Consider the following 25,984-nt stretch of genomic DNA (forward strand, 5'->3'; position numbering starts at 1 on the left):
CAGTTGCCATGTGTGTCATGTGTTATTCTCTCAATATGTCCCATGTCTTTAATTGTTTATGATTTATGTTTGCTTTTTTCTAAGTTTCTAAGAGATGGTAAGTTAACTGGAATTGATTTATTGAATGAAATTAAATGCATATTATGTCCCCAATTTTGAAATAATATGAAAGAGGCTAATTGGTTTTTGACCTAGTACTAGTATAAAGTCATGGGTACCAGCAGTGCTGCTGATACTGAGGTGCCAACATGGATGACTCATCTTTGACCACTCATCTGGGAACTAATTAACGCCAATCCTGCACCTCTGACAGGAGGCCCAGTGCTGACCAATTTTTAGGCTCTGTCCATTTCTGGAGCCAAATATGTAGTAAAACTGAGTGATAAAAGAAAGTTCCAACTCTAGTCATGGCTTTTGCTTGTGTGATAAATATTTACAGATTATTTCTTTCTGTTAACAGTCGTAATTTTTTGCAAAGGAACTGGCAGCAGGTAGGGATAATATTCACAAGCATATTTTAAATGTTAACAATTTTTGGGTTTCCAGTACAGGGAAAGTGATCATGTTACCACTTTCTAAAAGATGTTCACATTAAAATCAATAACAGATTTAAAGGACATCTCTAAGGGGAAAACAAGTAAGTGATTTTCAAGCTCTGCCAATTTATTTCTTTTAACAGTATGTCCTCCACTGCAGTGATTCTTAACTCTTGAGGTCATAGTTCTCATTTGAGAATGACAGCCCTGGACCATCTTCCTGGGAAAATATCCATAGGCATGTGGATAAGGCTGAGAGGGAAAGCAATTCTTGACACTCAGGTAAAGGATGGCACAGATTTGGCCTAGAATGGCTCACTGGATCGTCTCTGGGGTGGTAAAAACTTAGGTATTCTCTACTTTCTTCAGGAAATCTAGTTTCAGTCTTTTTCTTTCTTTCTTTCTTTCTTTTTTTTTTTTTTTTTGTGCTAGGGATTGAACTCGGCGTTGTGCTTGTTCTGGGCACTCACTTAACCCCTGAGCTGTGCCCTCAACCTTTCGTTTCAGCCTTTAAAGACAATAGAAGATCCCGTTTCAGGTTCTAAAAACACAGATATAAGATGGTGTCCCTGGCAGTAGCCCACTCCCTGGGGCCTCTTAGGGGAGACAGGCCATGGATTCCATCCTTAGGGCACTCCAGGATAGTGCTGTAGTCATGGAGATGGAACTCCACTGCAGCCCCAAGCAGCCCCGAGGGCCAGAGCCCATAGAGTCAGAAGGAACTTGGATAGCCTATATCTCGTCAGCATCTTCCCAGGTTCACAAATGAGAGTCATATGGCCATGATTTGGGGGGGGGGGGTTGACATTGATTTGGATTAGGCTCAGTTACCTCAGAAATTCTCAACACGATAGTATCTTAAACAAGAAAGCTTATTTCTCTCCCATGTTCAAATAGAGGTAGTCAGTCTGAGCAGATCTGGCCCAATGGTGCCAGAAACCTTAGTTCCATCTTGTAATTCTCCTGGGTGTGTTTTCTATTCCCAGGGTCATGGCCTGGTCTCAGATGGCAGGTGCAGCCCCAGCCATTCATCCTTGTTCAGCCAGGAGACATTTCCCCACTTCTTTTGGGGTAGCTTCAGAAAAGTTACGTGTAGCACTTTGGCATACATCCTTTTAGGCAGTGTGGAACCATGTGACCACGTCTACCTGAAAGAGGCTGTCAATGAGGGACAGTAAGCAGCAGTGTAGCCTTTAAGGTAGGTACACATGCAGCTCTACCATTTGCCTAAGATTTGAGGGAGCAGAAGAGACATTTCAGACAAGGGTCACTGGGAAGAGAACAGCAGCTTCTAAGGTGACATTTCCCATGAAGACTTGCAGAAACTGCAAGGTTAGATGAGTCTGAGCACCAGCCACTTTCACACAGATGGCATGGAGAAATGTCACCACGGGGCAGCGTGTCCTTGCAGTGCGCCACTGAGGGAAGCAGTGGGGAGGCTGAACTCCAGGAGAGATGAGGGAAGGTTACTGTCACCCAAGGCCCATGAGGACTGGAATGATTTTACCTTTTCCCTGTTGATTTTTATTCCTGTTTTGTGTTAGTTCAGCACTACATGCTCTTAGAACAGCTGCACTTAGCTCATTTCCTGAAACTTTTGAAGACCTAGAAATGGCTTTGTGGTCTCTTCCCTATTGATGTGGCACATACCAAACCTCCAGGACTGCCTTGCTCAGAACTGTGAGACCTGTGGGCTGCTGGAGCTGCTGTCATGGCTCAGGACATAGCCCTTCTTTAAGAGACTGAGAAATGCTGCGTGTGGTGACTCATGCCTGTAATCCTAGTGGTTTGGGAGGTTGAGACAGGAGGATCACAGGTCCGGAGCAAGCCTCAACAACTTAGTGAGGTTGTAAGCAACTCAGTGAGACCCCATCTCAAAATATAAAAAGGGCTGGGGTTGTGGCTCAGTGGTTAAGCACCCCAGGTTCAACTCCTGGTACAAAAAGGAAAAAGGGGTTGAGGATATAGCGCAGTTGGTAGAGTGCTTGCCTCACACGCACAAGGCTCTGGGCTTAATCCCCGGCACCATCAAAAGAAAACAATGAAGCAACTTCATGGCAATTCACAAATACTGTGACAAGTGAAGGGTCTCATGTAGAGGGAGGTGTGGAGCCTTGGTGACAGGAAGGATCTCTGGCAGCTGAAGAAGGCTTAACTGGGCTGACCCTTTAGATGGTAGAAAAGCACTCAAAATTTGATAGGTGCCCCTGGAGCTCTCAATAGGAAAGCCCTGTGCTGCTGCCTTGATCTGTTGGCTACAGGTACATTTGCTTTATTAGGAAATAAAATACATCTTATTTCAACAATTTGTCAATTTTTTTTTCTTTCAGAGTGGCCCTATTTATCAACAGTTCCCTTATAAGAAAGGCTGGGTCCCCATCTCTACCCTAAAGGCCTTCCTCTTTAATTATCTTGAGCACCAGCAAGAGTTTCAGCTCTGCCTGCAGTAATTAGAATATGGATTCTGGACTTTTGGAGTTTTTTAAAAACATCCCCTGGGAAGGAAGTGAAAGCCAGAGCACTGAACACTGACATCTTCCTCCTAGGTGATAATTAAGCCAGGCTGGTCCAAAACTGGAGGAGATAATAAGGCCACAGGAAGGTCACCTGCCCAGACACGGTTTAGCAAAGGTTAGAGGAGGGAGGGTATTATCACTGATATTTTTTTGCATTAGATCTGGGAAGAACAATTTTGAGCATGACTAGCCCAAGTGTTCATTTAAAGCCCTCTTGCATATCCATCCCACTGACTAAGTAGAATGAAAAATTAATGTTGTGTAGGTATTCACGCTCTAGAGCAAGAGACCAACGGAAGGGCAAGTAAGACCCACTCCCAAGCTTGTGTCCCCCTGGGAGCGTCACATGAGGGGGCTGAACGTAACACAAGGGTGCAGCCAGCACCCCGGGACAGTTTTTACCTGTTAAAGTGCAACTAAGAAGTGCAGAAACTGCTGCCTCTTAAGGGAGTGACATGAACATGGCTACTATCGTCAGTTCTCTTTTTCAAGTATACAAAGTTTAGTAAGAGTTCATGCAGGCTTGAATGACCTTATCCTTTCCTTCAAAGGGAACTCCACATACCATCTGCTAGTGAGGATGGGCCCCAGGAACTGTCAGTGTTATTACAGTTGAGGTGGCTCCATGTTTCCCAGCTATATACAAATACAAGCCTGTGCTTCACAACAGCCATTGGGACTTGGGGCAATTATTGTAGCTAAAATTTATTAGGCATCACTGTTTGTGGAGTGAATGATGAGGTGAGCTCAGCTCCAGGCAAGCCTTTCGCAGGACGGTCTGCACAGAAAACAAACGGGGTAGCAAACTGGTGTTCCAACACGTTTCTTTGAACTGCTTTGTGTATGACTAACACAAAGTTAGGTGACTAACTTGGGAACATCTAAATATCAGGACTTACATAAAACTAGATTTCTGGTTTCTCACAAAAAGTCACAGATCAGTCCCACAGGGAAACAAGTGCTCCCTAGAGCCTGCACCTTCCAGTCCTTCAGCCCACCTGGACCTGCATGAGTCTGAGTTTGCAGTGCCCTGTACTATCCTGGTCCTCAGGGTACAGAAGATGAGGAAAGGCAGGGCACAGGCTCAGGTGTCCAGAGCCCCTGGAGGTCCAGATTCATCAAAAAACAAGGTCCATCATGGACTTCATTCTTAGGAATCAAATGATTCATGGTAGAATGGGCACTAGGTTGATGAAATTTGAAGCAGTTGCTTAAACTATAAATGCAAGGGAGAAAATAGGTCCCTAGGCAATGAATGACAAGAACAGTGACAGAAATTTGAGTTTCACCAGCCTCTTTTCCCAAAGCCATATCCTGGGTCTCCAAATCCATTATTTATCTTAACAACATGCTCCATTAGAATTTATCGTCAGTTCTCTTTTTTAAATACAAAAAGTTTAGTAAGAGTTCATGCGGGCCTGAATGACCTTATCCTTCTTCCTAGTGAGAGGGACCTACTGTCCACCCAGCTCTGATGTGACTGGCCTGTTTTGACACTGGCACTCAAGTCTTCCTGAGGTTCTAATAAGCATCTTTGAGAAGCACTTAAATTAGGGTAACTAGGGACACAGTTATAGAAACTTCTCATTTTTTCTCTTACATACTCCTTTATTATCAGAATTATTATTTTTTTGTGGTGTTGGGGATTGAACCTAAGGTCTTGCACATTCTAGGCAAGTATTCTGTCATTGAGTGACATCCCCAATCCTGCTGAATTTTTAAAAACACATTTAAATTACTTTTTAATTAGCACAAACAAAAGAGTTGTTGTTTGTTTTCCATCTGGGAGTGGGGGATGGGGGGTAGGGGCTTTGATATGGACGACTGAGCAAGAGAAAGCTTTATTTATATGTTGGTCTTCTTACAGCTTAATCTCCCCCCCCTCCCCCCCAGCATCTCAAAGGTTCATGCTATGACTGGGCACACACAGAGGTAGCTCTTCACTGAGAAGTCCTAACACTGGTCCTAGAACACAATCATCAGTGATGTCTTAAAAGACTTGCACTGTGAATGATTTCCAATATTACTTTGTGTTTGTAAATAGACTTGACCAGGAATGTCCCTATTATGATACAGACAACTGTGCTGAAAGCAGACCTAGGGACCCAGTGGCAAGTCCACACTGCATCTAGGTATTGTTTTGGCCTTTCGATCTCTGGAAATAATTTTAGCCATCAGGTATCAGAAGCATACATAGCTCTAACACTGGTTCATTTTAAATCAGTAGCTAAACAACCTGTGTGTTTATTGGCAGTGAGGAGCAAACTCCATCATCTGGTTAAGGAGCAGAATAAAAGCAGGAAGAACCAGACTCCTGTTGAATGAGTCCAGGAGCTCCGAGCTCATTGATCTGCCTGTTCTCTGCCAAGGTTGTGTTTTTCTTTTCCTGAAATGACCAGAAATAAAAAAGCATGAAACTGCAGAGATAATGAAATTCATTTTTAAATTTATCTCTCTCCTAGGCCAAGAGTTTAAAGAAGGGTGGGGCGTTGGCAAACCAGGCTCAGGCTCTAAACTCCATCCCATGGACTAATGTTACTCAGAGTATGATGTACCCAAGAAAAAAAAAGAATTTCTAATTTAATACCTAGTGTTTATTTTAACATGTATTGCAACAAATAATTGCTTTAAATAGGCTGAAGTAGTTTTCTTTACAAATAAACTCCAGTGAGAAAAAGGAACCAAAATAAAGCAAGCGTTGTGTTGATTGTGCCTGCCAGGCCCAGGGCTGGGAGAGTTTTCCTGCAGGTGGTACCCAGACCTCACCTCAAACCGAGGCTGGGAGGGCCCCGTTCACGTCGTAAGAAAACCTAGGGGTAGGAGCTTAATCCAGCTCGATCTGTTCAGTTTCAAGCCTCAGTTCTGTCCTCATATGGGGGTTCACCTGCTCTCCGCAAATTTTTTTTGGCACAGCTTCACTTCGTCCAGGGGCACCTTCTTGCTTCTGCCCACGAGGGGAATCGCCGCCAAGGAGGACTCCCCCGCAGGACCTTCAGTGAGCGCCGTGGGCCACCAGGTGGCGCTGCGAGCCTGGGAAAGCCGCAGCCCGTCGGAGGCCGCGGGGTCTCCGGACCGGATTGGCAGGGCCCCTGGGCGGGGCCGAGGCGTCGCGGGAGCAGCCCCAAAGGTGGGGGCGCTTTGGGTTGTTTGTAAGGGACCCTGGTCCCGCTATCCTTCTAGCACAGTTATGTGACTGGATGTGGGATGCAAAAGAGCCTGGGTGCTTTTACCAAAATTTAAACTAAATGTATTTACTTTATATCTATCTACCTGAGGATGGTTAAATAAAGCGGAAAGGCCCTTCAGGCGGCCGGGGTGCCCTCGAGGGTCATGAGGAACCCTAGCACCTCGTGGAGGCTGCTGGCTCCCCTCCACCCCAGACCCGCCTCCCTCCGCCCGCGTCCCGGAGTCACGTTAGAGCCCGCGGGGGTCCCCTGTCCCAGTCCCCGTCCCGGGCCTGGGCGGTCCCTCCCGTCGCTAACCTTCCCCGCAGCCCCGCAGGACAAACATTCCTGCTTCTCACAGACCCGAGAGCATCTGGGGGAGCCGCTGCGATTGAACCCAGGCGTCTCTGAATCCAAATCGTCCCAAGAGGAGCCACTGGTCCCCCCGTGTGGCGAAAGCAAGGGACGGAGCTGCGCAGTCGAGTTACTCCACCTGAGGCGATCAGAGAGGCTTGGGGAGGAGGCGACGTCAGGACTTCGGGGATGGATAGAGGTTACCTTAGGTGTTAAAGTGGAAAGGCAGCAAATACCGGCAGGGACAGAGCACACTCGGCCCTCGGAACTGCTCACTGCTGTGGCGCTGCGGTGCCGAGGGTGAAGCACGGTGTGAGCTAGTGGCATCAGGAGGGGAGGTAGAGCCCGGTCGTGCAAAGCCTGAAATGCCGCGCTAAGGAGCTTAGATCGTCCAGTCAGGGAGTTCGTAAAGGGGTGCCTATTGTTTGGGCAGGGAAGTGCTCAGGGAGCTTGTTCTTTACAAAGATCAGTGGTTTCCAAAACCTCCTTGTTAGAAGAAGAATTCTTTTGCAATTGACACACATGGAAACGTGGGTTCAAAGCACGGAGCAACCCAGTCAAATGGTGGCCATCAAATCGCCCGCTTCTGGGGGAACTTCAATTATTGGAGAGGCGGCCACGTCCTCTTCCTAGGCATAGCCTCTTTCTATCCTACGGATTGGCAAAGAAGTAGACGGTCAGAGTGGACCACTCAACGTGACCTTTGGAGACCGGGCGCCTTGGGGTTTGTACTTTCAGTCTTCCTGCTTGGTGGTTGGGACCGTCCGGTTTAGCAGTCCACTCCCCAGCACTCGCCATCTGCTAATTGAACATCAGACAAGTTTAATTCCAAGTGGTGACCTCCGGATGATAGAATAAGGGTAGCAGTGTCTGATGCATGGAGAGTACATCGTGGGGTCCCTGACCCCACCCTGGCCTTGACCCTATGTAGACCAGAGACCCTGGACAGGGTTGGGTGGGGAAGGGCAGCCTTCCTGGCGGGGTGGGGTGGGGGGGCACAGAATGGGCTGAGGAGGAGGTGGGAGAAGTTTAATATTACAACCTCCTGCCCCTTCCCTCAGAGCCCTGGGCTGTCTCTTGAAGGTGTCTGTGCCTGTGACCAGAAGAGACTTGCAAGGCAAGGGCTGCTCTGCCCAGTGGCCAGGTTCACGGTTTTGTCTTTCACCATCCAACTGGAGGATAAAGAGAATTTTATCCTAAAAAATTCTCAGTAGAATTGCTTTTATGTTAATTATCATAAACTATCCTTATGAATCTCATAAAGATATAGGAAACATGATCTGCAGGAGTTGAATGTAATTTTTCTTGATATTGCATTGTAAGTTAATTGAAGACTTTGTCTTGCCATTACTTTTGTCAATTCAAAGGTTTCTAAACAGTGTGCTGGGGATTTTAAGGCCTCTCAAACACAGGAGTGATTTTAAGAAAACACTAGGGGCTGGGGCTGGGGCTTGGGCTCAGCGGTAGGTAGCTCACTTGCCTGGCATGAGTGAAGCCCTGGGTTTGATTCTCAGCACTGTATATAAATAAATGAAAAATAAAGGGCTATCAAATACACACACACATATATATGTATACACACACACACACACACATATAAGCAATAAAAGTTAACCTGTGAAAACTTCTGAGGAAATTTTTAAAATAATTTTATTGTATATTTTTTTAATGTGATCCTGATGACCCAACCCAATGCCTCAAGTGCTAGGCAAGTACTCTACCACTGAGCCACAACCCCAGCCCAGGATATATTGTTTTAAAAGAATGATGCTGGTGAATAATAGAACTAGTGATGCTTAATCCAAGTGGGCCTTAGAATCTAGGCTTTGGGGCCAGTCGGGCCTGGGCTTAAGCCCCTGCTCTGTTACTTCACAGTTTGAGCTAACAACTTAATCTCTCAATGCCCCTTCCCCTGCTCTGCCTAAAATATGGGCTTTGTTGTGGGGTTGTTGTGGGCAATTCAAGAAAAGGTTGATTATAATACCTGGTATACAGTAAGTGTCCAACAAATTGACTTCGGTGTTCTTTCCTTCGACAGAGGACATGGTTGTGGAGATGGAGTGAAGCTTCATCTCAGTTTTCCTTTGCTCTTCTGCTTAGGTATGCCCCCTCCCACATGGGTTTTCATCCAGAGCATGGGGCAAGGGATCTGTTACTGTCTTGATGGAGGACATTAGGTTAAGTGAAATAAGCCAGACACAGAAAGACAAATACTGCATGTTCTCTCTCCTATGTGAAAGCTAGAATGGTAATTACTAGCGGCTAGGATGAGTAGAATGGAGGGAGCACACAAGCAAGATGAAAAATAGGTCCCAAAACAGAGTTACCAGGGAGGAGTTAAGTTTGATGTTCTGCAGCATAACGGTGACCAGTACCTAGTATCCGAGTATCACAGTACCCTAGTATCCACTTTTTGAGGATCTGTAAGAGGAGCTCCAAGGCTCCAAACATAAAAATCAAGGAGAGGGAAATGCTAGTCACCTTGATTTAATCAGTAAATCTTGTATATATGTGTTGAAATATCACCCTGTACCTATCAGTATGTACAGTTACTACATGATAATGATGATGATGGTGGTGGTGGTAATGATGCTAGTAATAATAATAACAACTCCAGGGATTCTGTAGGTTAGAAATTTCCAGTTAAGCTCTTTAGGCTTCTGCTTTATACAACTCCCCAAATCTAGCATGTCACCACAGAGACCAAGGTTGGTCTCTTTTTGAGACCCTTTTTAGAAAGTACACATTACATATAAAATGATTCTAACATGCAAATTATTTTTGGTTTGTTTTGTGACCAAGCATTAAACCTAGGGGCACTTAACCACTGAGCCACATTTCCCAGTCCTTCTTATTTTTTATTTTGAGACAGGGTTTCACTAAGATCTTAGGCCCTTACTAAATTGCTGAGGCTGGCTTTGAACTTTCGATCTTCCTGCCTCAGCCTCCCAAGCTGCTGGGATTACAGGCATCCTCTGCTGCACCCAGCTCATACAAGTTATTGAGGGTGATAGAAATATAGTACCTCCTGTACAGTTATTTGGGATCATATGACTCCACTGTAGCAGGGAATGCCACTCTGGTCTGAAAGATTTGAGAACCAGGAATGTCTCTCCCTCACTTTTCTTCCTATACAAGTGAATGGATCCACAAAAAGCAAGCAACCTGGATCTCATAGTCATTGCACGGAGGAGATCTGTCTTGGAGAGTTGCCCAGGAGAGCCAAAGTAGATTTTGCATGAATTGACAAACCAACCTTTCCTTTGAGGGGTAGGGGTGGGCAGTGAAGTGGGTAACTTGTTAACCATAGCTTCTCCCATTCTATTAATTATACCATTTCATCCTTAGATGGAAAAATAGCCATAGCAAAAAGATTTCATACTTGTAGAGGAAAAAAAAAACAATGAAACAAACAACAACAACAAAGCAACCTTAATACTTTCAGGATGCAGCCTGGGTTAGGTACCTGGGAAAGCTACATGGAAGAGAACTTGGATACTACCATTTTTAGCCTTCTGTCAATTATTAAGCAGTATTTACTAACATTTATTAACTTGTGTGTGGCATAGTATTATCTATGAAGAAAATAGACAAAAAATTTTAAAAAAGAATGATTTTAAACCTATGTCTACTTTTAAGAGTTTAGGGTCAGGCTTAAACTTTTAATTTCTGTGGTAACAGCAAATTACTATAGTTATCAATGTTTCCATCATGGTTTTATTCAGCTTTATGAACCACTGAAGGAAAGAGTTCTAGTGCCAAAATAGTTGGCTTGTGAAACAAAGGAAAAGGGGCTTTCTGGAAAGTTTAAATTACAAATTCAAAACAAGACACTTTGTTGCCACCGTGTCTGGCAGTGCCAGGCCACTAAATAAATGCAGGCATGGTATTCCTCCCAACTAATGTAGGACTGAAAAATTTCCTAGGGCAAGTCTTTATATTTTCCAGATTTTTATCTCTGAATATGGCTTCTTTCCACAGATGTGGGGAGGAATTAATTTTGTACAATAAATTTCCCTGTGGAACTCAAAACTTAAGTATCTCCATGGTCCTCAGCAGAATGAACATCTTCCATACATGGTACTAGAAAGTCTATTACTTTTTCTAAATATTCCTTACAAATAGGTCAATTTACTAAGGACTTCTACCTTCCTTATTTTGTAACTTTAAAAACCAGAAAAATAGGGCTGGGGATGTGGCTCAAGCGGTAGCGCGCTCGCCTGGCATGCGTGCGGCCCTGGTTCGATCCTCAGCACCACATACCAACAAAGATGTTGTGTCCGCCGAAAACTAAGAAATAAATATTAAAATTCTCTCTTAAAAAAAAAAAAACAGAAAAATAGGGGCTGAGGCTGTAGCTCAATGGTAGAGTACTTGCCCTGCATGTGTGAGGCACTGGGTTCGAGCCTCAGCACCACATAAAAATAAATAAATATATTGTGTCCAGTAAAAATAAAGAAAAATATAATTTAAATAGCATTTTAGCAAAACTCTATTTCATTAAAGGTTATTTCACTCTCCCAAAGAAACTACAAAGCACAATTACTTTTGATAAAATGTAGAGATAGTACATTTGAATATAAAAGTGTTGTTGATGCAAGACAATAAGAGAGAATGCTGCCCATGTTTAAAGTTTCTCACCTCATACAAATTTGGATACAATATGGCTAATTCAGCTTCATGAATCACCTCACAATGCCCTAGAATAATGATTCTAAGCTCAATTTCTTTTAGTTTTATAGTAAAAACTATGAGTGTGCAATATTCTACACCTCTGGGAAGAAAGCTTACAAACTTTAAAAAAAAATCCTACTGCTAAGTTAAAGTTCATTGTCAAAATGAAATATTAGTAAATTTTCTGTCACATTAGTCTAGAAGCCACCTATGCTAATATTCATGGTAGCTTGACCAGAAAGTTTTGAGAGCTCAGAGGAATGGAACCAGCCATCTATGGACTGAGACCTTGGAAACCATGAACCCCCAAATAAGCTCTTCCTGTTCTAAAGTTGTTCTTGTTAGGTCTTTAATCACAGCAGTGAAAAAGCTATCTAAAACAGAGGCTCTAAACCTCTTCTGCACTGTGGCATTTGTTCCAAGTGTCCAAAGCCAGTTGGGAACATTTCCCAAGTCCACTCCTGGAGCAAAGTGCCTGTTAGGCAGGCACCATTTAAAAATTTTTTTTAAAGTCCTATTTTTTTAATCTGTATTTTATTTGGCTTATTTTTCACATGTGGTGCTGGGGATCAAACCCAGTGCCTCACACATGCTAGGCAAGTGCTGTACCACTGAGCCACAACCCCAGCCCCATTTGTAGAAAGAGTTTAGATGTGGAAAGTAAGCCGCAGAGAAGTTAGTGGAAGCCACTAACTATGTTGACTACTAAGCAACAAAGTTGGGAGACAAAGCCAGGTCTGACTTTCAAACCTATGTTTTCTGCCTTTCATCCTTTTCCTGAGTACCTTAATAGGAGGTTATGAACTTGGTCATTAACAGAAATAGATTTCTAAGAATGCATATGATCATTTGAAACAAATTTCGATGGATATTAATAACAAATTAGTCATGCTTATTTTTTGGACCAAGTCATCCAAGTGTCTATATTTGATTGCTACCCTGTTCTAGAACTCACCATATCCTGTTAATGGCATTTAGCACACACATTTCAGACACGTGTGTGTGTGTGTGTGTGTGTGTGTGTGGTGCACACACACACACACATCAGGGATTGAGTCTAGGAGCATTTTACCACTGAGCTCTTTCCTAGTCCTTTTTTAATTTTCTACTTTGAGATAGGATCTTGCTAAGTTGCTGTTGCTGGCCTCAAACTTACCATCCTCCTGTCTCTGCCTCCCACACTGCTGGGATAACAAGCCATGTGCCACTGCACCCAGCCAAACTTAAACAATGGTGGGCTGTTGACCACGTCCATGGTCATGAAAACAGTCTATGGGCTGGGGATGTGGCTCAAGTGGTAGCATGCACGCCTAGCATGCATGAGGCACTGGGTTCGATTCTCAGCACCACACAAAAACAGTAAAGATATTGTTTCCACCTAGAACTAAAAAATAAATTAAAAGAAAAAAGAGTGAGTGGCTCACTAATAGAAGAAATATTTTTTAAAAAACAGTCTAAGGTGTTTCCAATGAAAATGATCATGTTCAAAGGGAAATTTAAGCTTTACATGCAGAATTTTGAAACCCATTAAGAGCCACTCGATGCCGTCAGGGTCATGCATGTGTGGTGTTGCTGCTGAGCACTGCATGTGAATCATTTTGTCAGTCTTAGATGATTCTGAGACAGAGTTTGGGATAATATAACCACTAATGAATTTTACCCAAAGTTCCAGGGCTTCCATTTGAGGAAGCTGTTCAGAGTTGGTTCCACAAAGTTCTTACTAGAGATCAGCTGGCTCAGGGAAGCCAGGATGTATTTCTGTGTTCCCAACAGTGCCCACAACCAGGCATGGAAGCCTCTCTTCAAGGTAGACAGGGCCAGACTACATCTTGATTTAAAAAAAGCAACAAAAACCTGACAGAACAGGAACAGGCCTGTGACCCACTCTTCCTCTTACCCAGAATGAGTTTGGGACTACATTTGCATTTTTATAGTGACAATCATGTTTGCAGCTATTCCTCTGTTGTCAGTCACAGTATTCCACTGTTGTCAGACTTAACTCAGTGAACAATGTTTATAATAAAGCAAATGTTAACATGGCAAGGAGCTTGCTCCAGGACTCCAATGCTTATGCTTTAGCTCTTCTTCTGCTTATGTGTTACCAAGTTATATCCCCTCTCCAAATCTGTTTCTTCCTTTGTAAAAAAGAGGGTCAATACCAGCCACCCTACCTCAGATAGCTGTTATTAGAACAGAAAACTCTGGAAAGTAGAGTAGCATTGCCTGTAATGAAGCAGCATAAATGGTGAATGCATGATCATTTTGGTAATTATAGTTCACAGTCACTACCTTTTTCTGTTTCAAATTGCTACATTTTCTCATGTTCCATTTTCAGGTAATCTGATTATCCCTTCTTTGAAACCAGCCAAGCAGTGTATAACTACTTTTTTCTTAGAATTTAAACTATAAAGACCACCACAATTTTATACAGAAGGCAAAAATAGAATAATCTTTTGAGTCTTAAAGACAGTGGCAACAGCATGTTGTTACACATGCTATTCGCTGTGTGCTGGACACGGTTTTGAGTGCTTTTACATGTGTCCTTATTTATTCCTCACAACCACTCTGTAAGTAGGTACCTCTTATTATCTTCATTTTCACATAAGGAACCTGAAACACAGGTAGTTAATTTAGGTCCATAAATTCTTTTTTTTTTTTTGCTTTGGTAACAGGGATTAAAGCCAGGGGTGCTTAGCTACTAAGCCACATACCCAGTCCTTTTTGAGATAAGGTCTAAGCTCCTCAGGGACTTGCTAAGTTGCTGAGGCTGGCCTCTATTTTGCGATCCTCCTGCTTCAGCCTCCAGAGTTGAGACTATAGCCATGCACCACTGCACCTGGCCAGAAATCTAAATTCTTAAAATCATATTTTATTGCCTTAAAAGTCATATGTATGCAGGCAATTCACATCTCCTGTTTTAAACAAGTGATTTCTGGCTGAAAAAGTAATATATTTCCTCTTTCTCTGCTTCCAGGCTGCCATAAATGAAGCATCTTCCTTCTCTCTTCTCCTGGGCCATGAGCCAAAAGGTACTTTTCTTCCTCTAAGTTGTTATTGGCAGATATTTTGGTCACAGTGACAAAGAAACTAACACAGAAATTAGTATATTAGTGGAGTCCTGCTGTGTCTAGTTCAGAAGTCTGTAGAGTTGGTTTGCTAGAAGAATTTGGAAAAGGCTGGATCCGTTTGTTTTCAAATGTTTTAAAATGGAGTTTAATGGGCAATTCTGATGGGAGCTCAAAAGATCAGAATACAATAAGAACTGTGTTCTGTACTCATGAAGTTACAATGGTAATGGAAACCACTGGGAATTGAACTAGAGGCCACTAGGGTTATATTATGGCAAAGAACTTGTCTACGTTTTGTCCATGTCCTGAGACTCTGTCTAAGGCTGAACCTAAATGTGATGGGCTAAATTAATCTGGTAGAGAAAAATTCAAGGCAACATAGCAGTCACTACATGCCATGAATACTATAGGCATCTTTTAGCCAGGTTTACTGTGAAAATCAGGAACAAAAAGCAGAGCTAAAGGATTTTAAAGACTTCCATGGAAGGTGGGATTGATAGATTATAGACTGTGAAGAGATGCCAAGTACTTTTCACAGAGACAACAGGAGAGATGGCTTGAGGGAATCTCTAGAATTTGCAAGACTGCAACCGTCACAGACTAAAGGATGTAAAAGGGAAAATTCCTTTGAGATCTTGGGGCAAGGGTCATAGATCAAGCTCAGCCACACAGGCACTCAGAAACCACAGTCATGATTCCAGGAGGTACAGGTTGATGGCAGACCTTGGTGTCATCCATGTGGTACTAGCTGTTGAAGATGCAGGATGCTGGAGTTACAGGGTCATGCAGGCTCCCACCAAGATTCAAAGACAAGCCCAGAAGGTCAGGCAAAGTATAGCAGGGTTGGAGTGCCTCTGGGCTGCCCATGAGAGGGTAAGGCATGAAGTTGTAAAGGTAAAGCCAAAGCAGGAAGAGAGATCCCAGAAATTAGAGATGCCAGTAATGTGCACTGTCCGCAAAGAAGTCGTTGACCACTGACTGCAGAGAAAGTTGTGGAGATGCTGGACTAAAAAGAGAGCCCATGTGTGTTAGGCTAAAGGAGATGGGGTGGGAGCTGCTCAATCCCTCTCCATAGGACATCTTGCCATCATGTGTCCTCTTGTACACAAGAGTTAAGGGACCTGTTTTCCCAGATGGATTTACGTCTTGCTTTGGACCCATCCCTTCTTTCTATGCTCCTATTTCTCCCTTTTTAAACAGGAATGTTTACTCTGTCACTGAATACTGGACATATGTAACTTGCCTTTTTTTTTCTTCTTTACAGGGGAACAGAGTCAAGAGTGTGCCTTGAGTCTCAGAGGATACTTTGGTTGTGGGATGTTTGGGCAATGTTGAAACTGTAAAGACTATGGGACTCTTGGAAATGAAATAAATGCATCTTGCATGAAGCTTATGGGGGTCAGGGAAGAACATTATGGTTTGGATATTATGGTGTTCCCAAGAGCTTCTGGGTTAATGCAGGAATATTCAGAGATAATTATTAGATTATGAGAGCTGTTACCTAATCAGTCAATCCTACTTTGAATAGATGGTGGTTACTGTAGACAGATGGGGTATGGCTGAAGGAGGGGGTCACTAGGGCATGACCTCGAAGGGCTTATCTTCCCTGTGGCTCCTTCTTTCTCTGCTTCCTGGCTGTCACGAATGGAACAGCTTCCCTCCTCCATGATGTGCTACCTCACCTTGGGCCCAGAGCAATGGACCATGAGCCAAAATAAACTTTCCCTCCTTGTCAAAAAGAAAGCAAGCAGGCAGGCAAGCAGGCAGGCAAGAATGCAACGCATTTTGATTCTAACTTGAAATAACTCTTCTACCAAGTTCTTCTCTGGCTTTATACATGGTACTCCTCAAAAAATGTAAAGGGGGAGGGGAGGGAAAGTAAGGGAAGGTAAATGGAAGTGTTATGTGTTTGGGGAACTAAAGTTAATTCAAATCAAAAGGCAATTTATATAAATTATAAAACTGTTTCAGCGTGAACTGAAACCCAAGAACTAGAATTCTAATAATTCCATTTAAAAGCACTTATTGAATTAAACATTCCAAACAACAAATACCTGCCAATGTACTTATAAAAGTATAAGTAAGGCTAAGACTAAGTGAAAGATACAGTTGGCATTTCCACTAAAACATAGCTAGTAACATCTGATGATAATCAACACTGCATTTAATAAGTAATGATGAACAGCAAAACAACACAACAATAAACCACCATTTTGGCTTTCTTTAAAGAGGTATTTGTAGAGACATTTGTTCACATTTTATGTATAATTAAACTGAAATGACTTGTTCTTGCTCTTTCTCTCTCCCCAACTCCCAACTTAAAAAATTAGGGTGATCTTCTATACTTACTTTTTCTCAACATGCATACAACTAAAGCTAATTTATTCCCATTTTCTGTATTTCTTCTTTTTTTGGGGGGAGGTGGGGCTTGGTATTGAACCTATGGCCTCACACATGCTAAAAAGCACACACTACCACTGAGCTACAACCCCAGTTCATGAAGCTAATTTAAATGAAAAAAGATTTAAAAATTATATATAATAACTACATTTTGCCTTGTATTAGTTCTGACTCTTAGAAACACTTCAGATATCACTGTAAGGACAGAATACATATTTTAATTCTGAAGACAGACATCAGAGGACTAGAAAATAACAGAAGCTTCAAAAGATACTAGAGCTAAAGATTACCAGAGTAACTTAGAAATAATTTAATAGTAGGTACCAATTTCCTATCATAAATTATTCTATTTGGCTCAGTTAGCCACCTTGGACCTACTCGGTGGCATGTTCCAAAATCTATAGCACTCACTTGGAAAAACGTTAGAAGACCTAGATCTGTTAAATTGATTCATCTCCTATATACCTTAGACATCAAAATGATTACCTAAACCCAGGTCAAAGGAGCAGTGTCATTTTATGGCTTACTTCCCTCTTCTGCATTCTTACACAAGCTAGAACTGTCATTCACTTGAAAATGATACGGTGAAGCAGTGATCTAGGTCTACCACTTTTTCAGCTTCATGTAAGATTCACAACATTAATTCTATATCTCAACAACAAAAAAATTTTTTTGGGGGGAGGCGCGGTGAGAGGGGAGTGAACTCAAGGGCACTCAAATACTGAGCCACATCCCCAGCCTTATTTTGTACTTTATTTAGAGACAGGGTCTCACTGAGTTGCTTAGCAACTCACTGTTGCTGAGGCTAGCTTTGAACTCCGAGATTTTCCTACCTCAGTTTCCTGAGCCACTGGGATTACAGTTGTGTGCCACTGTGAGGCCCTCACCAAATTTTTAAATAAAAGTGGGCATTTTCTTTTTAATTCAGGACTTTACGAATATAGTACTTTGATTCAGAAAGATGAAAACCCAAACAACAAAACTGAAAAACATGCAAGCAGCACTAAAAACACTCAGCCAGTGCTAACGTTTCATGACCAAGTCAGTATTCTTATAGGATTTCTATCTTAAATCTCCAGAGGAACAGGTATAGCCCTTGAGCCATTCCTGATAGTGCTAAGTGTTACTTACCCAGGATTAGCCTTGATAATGGTTATTAGGTTTAACTCCAACAGCTTCAAACACTTTATACTTGTCCTGAAGTATACTTAAAGATTTTTTTCAGCTGATCCTTAAGTAAAGGAGCTAAGTTAGCCAATATCCTAAATCTTGAAAGCTCTCTTTGAATGTAATTTTCATAGTCTTTACTTTTTAACTATTATTGTTTATTACTGTTTTGGCTACATTCTCTACAATTTCAGCAGCATCTTAAAGAGACAATGTGTCTATGTACAATGAAAAAACAAAATGGCTAGCAACTTCAGAAATAAGAGCCACAGTTTAACTGTACAATATTAAGGGGAATCTGTGGTAGGTAGGTATAGCCTCTGTTTTCTGCAACATGGACAACTTACATGTAAGTATCAGCAATATGAATGTGACAATAAAGAAAAGGTCCTTGTAAGAATGAAATACAACATCCTGAAAAATATTGGTTTCTACCCATACAAGGCAGTTAGAAAATGTTCACATTTTAACAAATTTGTACAAACCACAAGAAACTTTTTTATGGGACTATCATCCCACCTTGATGATAAGAACCTTCTACAAGTGTAGAATAACCATGAACAATTGATAAATCTAGTATTTATGTGCTCCACAGCCCTAGAACCCAGGAAACTAATTTAGAGAACTCAATATGCCCAACATGGATCATTTTTACATGCCTTGATTGTTAGTGAATGCCTGTTTTTAATTTCTATAATGTACAGTCAACTTGCACCTTCAAGGAGCTCATTCAATTCTTTTAGCAAAGAAGCAACATCATTTTAGCAGCAATTAAAGCGCCTTCAAGAAGACTTAAAAAAAATACAATATCCAATTAGAAAAGCCATATTTTTAAACATTTGTACAAGAATAAGCTGCTGAAACTTAGTAATTGAAATAGGACATCTGTACAACAATTTACAATAGAGCTAGAAGGGAATTTTATCATTATCCTGCATAGAACTGGTCTGCATTTGGTTACAAACTATCTCTTGTTTTAATGAACAAGGCCTGGAAATGAAAGAAAAATACCTGTTAATAATTCTAACATGTTGAAAGCACTGGAAATATTACAATTTAGTGAATTCAACTGATTTCAAAAGAAGCAGATCTTTTCATCAAAGGTGTAAAATACCTAGGACTAACAGCTCTCCCTTTAATATAACCAGTGGAAAAAAAACGGACATGTGGTTTCGAGGTACAACTTGGTAAAAGCCAGAATAGGCAAAAGACAAAGTCTAACTCTGTCCAAAGATTCTAACTCTCACATTCTACTATAAAACACAATGGCCACTGTCATTCAGTTCTTACTTTGGTTTCAGCAGATTAACTGCTGAATGCTGAAGAATGTATCCAGGCACTGTAGTTCTTGTGTTAGAAATATGTCTCATATTTTCTCCATGTGTTTTTAAATAATGAAAAACTACCCTTCAATTAGAACTCTCTAGTAACAATCAAATATATTTAAGTATTACAAACGTTATTTACAGTGTTCCCCCAAATAAACAAACAAAACCCCCATTTTTCTTCTATCTTCACATGGTATTCCTGTTTCTGTGCAACAGGCAGTCATCCTTCACTGCTCAAGGTCAGAGTAAGAAGTGTGCATTTATTCACTGTCCATGATCCACTCTCATACAAATGATGCTATGAAGAACTTTAGTTCACAAACAGTTCCTAACCATGTCCTGTAAAAAAACAACACAAAAAACACTCAAATGCTCTCAAACTCAAGTTTGCATCTGGAAGCAATTCAAAGATATCATGCCAATCTTGAAGGAAAGTCAGTAAGTAATTATGCTTGAAGAAGGGGGCGTAGGGGATGCTGTCAGCCCAGCCATGTGTAAGTTTCCTGAAGAATTTGATCTTCTCATGTGTGGGAGAAGGTATGGGTCATTTGCCAGTTGGTGAACATCAAATCGATCCTCTTTTCGGTATGCTAAACAGCGTCGTATGAAGGCCTTAAAAGGAAACAAAAAACAAAAAAAAAAAACAAAGCCAGCCATTAAAATGATCTTTTCTCCTTCTAAATATCAATTAATGCCTAGCTATTTTCATTTTACCATGATTAGCTTACTCCTATTTACGTAAAATCCATCTCATCCTTTAGAGGTCTTTATCTGTTTTAGTCTTTAATAAATAAAAGTTTTAGAATCTACTTTGAAAATAATTAAGATGAAGAAAAAATTAAAGGTTACTGATACAGTAGAAGGCAGAATTTGAGGGAGTGAAAGGCTATCAACAGCAGGTTAAGAAGTTAAGTAAAAACAAGACACCCATACACAGCCATACACAGGTTAGGGAAAATACTTGACAAAGGTGTATTCTGTAGGGACATTAAGAAAGAAAAAAAAAAAATGCACACGGAACCCCTCCAATAGCCTTTGATGAATTCCAGATACTAAAAAGTGATTATGAAACCTATAAGGTGTAAGGATAGAACCAGAGAAGGCTAAATGAACTCCCTTGTGACACATTCCATTCATTCAGGGTCATTTTTGTCAGTATTAAAAAATAAATAAATGATTTAATTCAATTTCTGTTCTCATTGACACAAGATAGGTAAGACCCTATTTTGAGATAGAGTCTTACTAAGTTGCACAGACTGGCCTTGAACTTAAAATCCTCCTGCATCAGCCTCCTGAGTAGCTGGGATTACAAGTGTGCATCACCACAACCAACAATATTTTTTTTAAAGGAATCATATTATCTTCATTACATTTTAAAAGGACATTATATTTACCTCTTAAATTTAAAAAATCATAACTATCACTTAAATAACTTGAAAAGAACAATAAAGACTTAAGGTGCAAAATGGAATGCTTACTAAATACTTAGTGAGATAAGGTAAAACCCAGCACATCTTCAGTTATGAAGGCTACTATGATTGCAAACATCTAACAGTACTTTTCTGTACTATATGTGAATAACAGAAATATAGAAAACTATATACTGCCTGCTTATGAATTTTTTTTTTTTTTTTTTTTTTTTGGTATTGGGGATTGAACTCAAGGGCACTCGACCACTGAACCACATCCCCAGCCCTATTTTGTATTTATTCAGAGAGTTGCTTAGCACCATTGCTGACACTGGCTTTGAACTTGAAATCCTCTTGTCTCAGCCTCCCAAGCTGCTGGGATTACAGGTGTGCACCACCACGCCCGGCTTATGAATTATTCTTATGGGTTTGTTTTTTGAATTTCATGGGATTTTAAAAGGAGTCCCATAAAAAAGAGCTTGGGAACAAGTATGAGAAAGCAGGAGTAAAATAGATATGAAAGGTCAATAGGGCAAAGGGGAGAAGACACTCAACATAAAAAAAGTTTTGCTATTAATTAGAAATATCTATTTCCTGTTATTTTATTACAAAGACATATGGTTTAGAACTGGATTACTGGATATACATGGATTATACTGGATTAGCTCTAAAGAGTTAGTGCAGGGCAGCACAGAGGTCAAGGGTGTGGATTTTGGTGTCTGATAGGAACTGCAGCTCTGCTACCTACTTGCTGGTAAGATTCTGAAGAAGGTACTTTTGTGGTGGTAAGGCTGGTTTCTCATTCTACAAATCAGAAATAACTAAAGTATTTCATAAGTTTGTTAAAAGATAATATATATAAAAGCACTTAAATTTTATCTTAGTATTAATATAAGCTGATTAAGACTTAAAAGTAATGATGGCCCCAGACCTTGTGATTTTCCCTGATTTTCAAAGCAAGCTGATTTTCACAAAGAATCAGGAACTATACTTGAGTACTTAAAAGATGAAAACTATAATAACCAATGGCTAAAGCAGCTCCTTTTTCCAGCACAAATCACTAGCCCCTGCTGGACAGATCACCTGCAGTGATGATTCCTGTCAGGGTACTTGGTAGTAAGTACTTACTATGTTGTAACCACAATTGAAAGTTACTGCACAAAATTTATACAGGTGAATTTTATACCTTGGCTTCACTGCTTACAACTGGTTTAACAGGGAACTGGACTTCTGTGGCTTTTAATATTGTATTTTCTTGAAGAATGTCTTGTTGAGATTGATTGTGACCAAATGGCTTTAAAAAAATAAAAATAAGATGTTAGGATATTTATCTCACAAAATATAAAACAAAGATCATCAGTGAATCCCCCAAAACAAATAACTTGTTTTCTAAGATATTGTCCTCTGTAATTCAGAAGCTGGAATGCAGTCTCAATGGGAATCAGATTATAACTGAAACCAGGCTGAGAAAGCCTATCTAATACAGTCCTTAGCACAGATAAAATGCTATAAGGAGAAGAAGAACATAATGCTGTTACAATATAAATAATTAAAATAAAATTACTCCAGATTTGGAGTTAGGAGACCTAGATTTGGTCTTAACATGCTGTGAATTTTCAGAAAAGTCCATTAACCTCTCTTCCCATACTGATGCAAGAATGGGGTGGGATAATATCTACAGCAACTTGTACTTCTGACTTTAATGTAAAAAAAAAAAAAAAAAAAAAAAAAAGGTTTGGAACCAGGTGCAATGGTGCATGCCTACAATCCCAGCTACTTAGAAGGCTGAGGTAGGAGGATCCCAAGTCTGAGGTCAGCCTCAGTAACTTAGCAAGACTTTGTCTCCAAATAAAAAATAAAAGGGCTGGGGATGTAGCTCAGAGTGCTTATGGATCCAATCCCCATTTCCATCCCCCCCCCCCAAAAAAAAAAGTTTGTGAAGAATTAAAATGAGACTCTGAGGAGTCACAGTGGAAAATTATGAGGAGACCAAACTGTGTCTGAGGTCTGATGACGGTGGATGTTAGAAAAAGTGGAAAGAATGGATAATGAAAAGTGATGCAGGGTTCCTAACAACAAATGTTATTAGCAGTGTTAACAGAGAGTACTGGAGAGACAGAGAGAGAGAAAGCCAAGTACACTGCTATATTAAAATAATTTTAATCAATGGGAATTCAGGAATAAAGAGAGAAGGCTAGGTTCCCATGAAAGGATTTAAATTGACTTCAAATTAGTAAAATTTTATATTTAAAAAGGAAAATGCAACTTAATATCTCTATTCAGTTGAAGCTGGGGTAACTTACCTTTCTACCATAAAGACACTGAAAGAAGATGACGCCAACTGACCATACATCGACCTTATTGGAAATCTTTGGTGGCTCTTTTCCAACTACAAAACACTCTGGAGGTAAATACCTATAAAGTTATTTGGGGGAGAAAAAGAAAAAGAATACTGTTAATAATCTTTAACTTAAAACCTTTAAAAACACTCTAAATCTTAGAATGCACATTTTATTCATACTATCAATTAAACTTCTGAAGTATTTACATTCTTTTATCATTTGATTCCAGAGTCAAAAAATATAATTTTGTGATAGTATATTTTATATCAACATATATATCTACAGAAACAAAAATTATCAGAGACTACAATATTCTAATTTGAGTATCTAATAAGAGAAGAACTCCTCTCCTATCACTATTCACCATTGTTCAAACTATAGGCAGTTCCCTTCCTAAAATGTCCATCAGATCACATGGTTCTCTTGTTTAAACCACCAGGAAAGCACTTACTGTCAACAAGATAAAACCTCCTATCATTCTCTTTAAAAATAAAAATAAATTAAAATAAACCTAATTTGACAACAATATAAACTTCAAAATCTGTACGCGCTATCCATACTTTCTAATCCCCAGTTAACTCACTTGCTTCTTTACACTTCTCTCCTTTTCCCTCTGATTTTGAACCTACCTAATGCCCTTGCTAATCATTCCATTTCATTTGAGGAACACAATTTCTTCTTTAAGACCCCACCTCCATGAGCCTTCTTTATGTCTCTCCAGGCAGGGCCTTGCTTGTGGCCCATGTTAGGGCAGGATGGTGTGGTACCGCTATGACGACTAGACTGTGAACAGTTCAAAAAGCTCTTATTCACAGTGCAGTTTCAAGCACTGGCAGTGTCTAAAATATACCGAGTATTCAAAAATACTATTTTTTAAAAATTTATAAGTGCTATTCATTAATTCATTCTTTTTGATAAAGGAAGGGTTAAAAGAAGTGAAAAGATCCATCAGGAATGCAAGCATCTCACACTTCAGATAAATTAAAAATCGTGAAAAGGAGCAATGCAGTTATATGGGAATCTATTTTTTAAAAATCTAGTTTTATACTCAGTGTACTAAATAAAATCACTGAGGTTTCAGCAGGACATTGAAAGATCTCTTAAAAATGCAAGAAACTTTTCTTAAAGTAGAGCCACCAAAGATAACTGATGACTCACTTATGATGGAAATCCTTTCCTCCCCCAACAAATAAAGTAAAAGGCTTAGATTTGTTCTATCAATGAAAGTGTCAATATTTTGTATAGGTGTCTATGTATGTAACTAAGAAAGCAGGGCCCTTGAACACTATGAATATTGTCTCTATAGGCAAAAGGATGTAAGCAAGGAAGCTAGATATCAAGGACATCTGAGGGAAAAAAGTCCACCAGGATTTTAATGGATGACTGCATCTGACTTCAGGGAGAAAGGAGGAGACAAACTTATTTTTTCTAAGTGATACTGACCAATCTAAGTTTGTGGGGATGACACATAATTTATTAAAGCAATATACATGTATTCTAAAAATATGGATAAACCATCCCAGTTTTTAAAAACACAGCTAAATAATATGGCCATAGACACTAACCACTTGTGGGAAACTTTTTCTATCGGAAATATAGTCATGTTCCTATATGGAACATCATAACTGTATCTCCTTCCTGCACAGACCCTAAAGTAAGCTTCCCTGTCTCATGCCTGAGGGAAATTTCCTTGTGTTGACCTTCATTCGTGAAGCCAGAGCAAGAGGGAAGCAAATAATGAGTATGTTCTGCAGAAGAGGAATGATTTCCTGTTCAGAACATGATTTTCAAGCTGTCTTCCACAAAGGCAAGGTTTCTACCAAAGAGCCTTGTTTTTGTTGGTTTAATCATTGGGATTCTAAGTTCTTGTGAAAAAAATGAGTCCTGCTGCTAACAGAAAAAGTCTGAAGACTAATGATTAAATATATTAACTTTTAAGGGGTTAGAAGTTTAAAGGGCAATTTTCTTCAAATATGGGAGGGGGGACACTGACACTGTTATTTTATCCATACCAGATTCCTGAAGAAATGCTACCAGCACAAAAGGGATTATGAGTAATCCCTTTTCATGAAAGTTAAATCTATATAGACCTGTGGCATCTTGTAGAACAGGTTATCATGTGCCCATGTAAGCTATGTGAAGACTGAAACCCTCAGTCACATTTATATCTGCAGTCAAAATCCTGTTCAAGATGAGTATATTTCTCTTCCCATTAAAATTCCACTCCTTTTCCTAAACTAATTTATTCTGCAAACTATGTTTGTTTTGAGATTTTTATAGTCTATGTTCTTGCTTTGGTGAATCTACCAGTAAGTTTGAAAATTCAGCTTTTATAAATACCTAGGTACTCTGGGGAGATGACATTCAGTTAGATTTTTATCTGTAAACTGATTCTATCTATGTTTATGAAGTCTTTTTTTGTGTGTGGTACTTCAATCACAAAACTGCTACAGAGAAAGCTGGATGCTTAGTTTTCACTTGTATAGTTAAAACATTATATTTATATAAATATCTACATGCATGATAAGTATCACTCTAACATTATAGAAGAAAATCCATGAATTCTCCATGTGTGGAGTTTCTGGTTGGTGGGTACTGAAGTCATTTGTTAATGCCACACACGTCATTCTCCTTCTGGTTAGCTGGTATTTGCAGTTGAGAAAAGAAGGCTAATCACGATATTCTTCCTCTCAGATCAGAGGCTTAATATCAATACCTTCACCATAATAATTTCAAAGACAAATGAAAATAAAACTAAAATCTCATAAAGCACTGGGGGCTAGATAATTGTGATATTTTTAACAATACATTTACCAGTAAGTGCCTGCCCCTTGGGAAGTTAGATCCATTCCATCTACACCATAGCTATCATCATCCATAATCTTGGACAGACCAAAATCGGTGATCTTGATTTCTCCACATGCTGTTCCATCTACCAGGAGGATATTTCCTAAGAACAAAATATTTGATTCTTTTTATGACATATATGTGCAAAACATTATCTTTGATACTTTTAACTCTGGGGA

At 40.2% G+C, this 25,984-nt stretch overlaps 2 protein-coding genes across 8 annotated transcripts in view; one reads left to right on the forward strand and one right to left on the reverse strand.

Annotated features, from left to right (window-relative positions):
• Positions 1-121: 121 nt before the first annotated feature.
• Positions 122-15,700, forward strand: LOC144365562 (uncharacterized). Its single transcript, XM_078017584.1, has 3 exons — positions 122-6,179; positions 14,219-14,273; positions 15,577-15,700. The coding sequence occupies exons 1-3, from the start codon at positions 5,925-5,927 to the stop codon at positions 15,645-15,647; spliced, it is 381 nt and encodes a 126-aa protein (XP_077873710.1). The 5' UTR covers positions 122-5,924; the 3' UTR covers positions 15,648-15,700.
• Positions 15,701-16,458: 758 nt separating this feature from the next.
• Positions 16,459-25,984, reverse strand: part of Tlk1 (tousled like kinase 1) — a 139,446-nt gene continuing 129,920 nt past the window's right edge. For all 7 annotated transcript variants that reach the window (XM_078017575.1, XM_078017576.1, XM_078017579.1 and 4 more), the window contains 4 exons: positions 25,773-25,908; positions 22,920-23,031; positions 21,803-21,910; positions 16,459-19,819 (listed from right to left, as the gene is read on the reverse strand). In XM_078017575.1, the coding sequence (XP_077873701.1) occupies positions 19,643-19,819; positions 21,803-21,910; positions 22,920-23,031; positions 25,773-25,908 (533 nt within the window). In that variant the 3' untranslated portion in view covers positions 16,459-19,642. The remainder of the gene's footprint in view (positions 19,820-21,802; positions 21,911-22,919; positions 23,032-25,772; positions 25,909-25,984) is intronic.

The sequence above is a fragment of the Ictidomys tridecemlineatus genome, chromosome 7, assembly GCF_052094955.1.
Source record: "Ictidomys tridecemlineatus isolate mIctTri1 chromosome 7, mIctTri1.hap1, whole genome shotgun sequence".
Classification (NCBI taxonomy): Eukaryota; Metazoa; Chordata; class Mammalia; order Rodentia; family Sciuridae; genus Ictidomys; species Ictidomys tridecemlineatus.

Coding starts and splice junctions, on each gene's coding strand:
- LOC144365562 (XM_078017584.1), top strand. CDS start 5,925: ATGGGGGTTCACCTGCTCTCCGCAAATTTTTTTTGGCACAGCTTCACT. Junction 6,180..14,218: donor TCGCGGGAGCAGCCCCAAAG/GTGGGGGCGCTT, acceptor CTCTGCTTCCAG/GCTGCCATAAATGAAGCATC. Junction 14,274..15,576: donor CCTGGGCCATGAGCCAAAAG/GTACTTTTCTTC, acceptor TCTTCTTTACAG/GGGAACAGAGTCAAGAGTGT.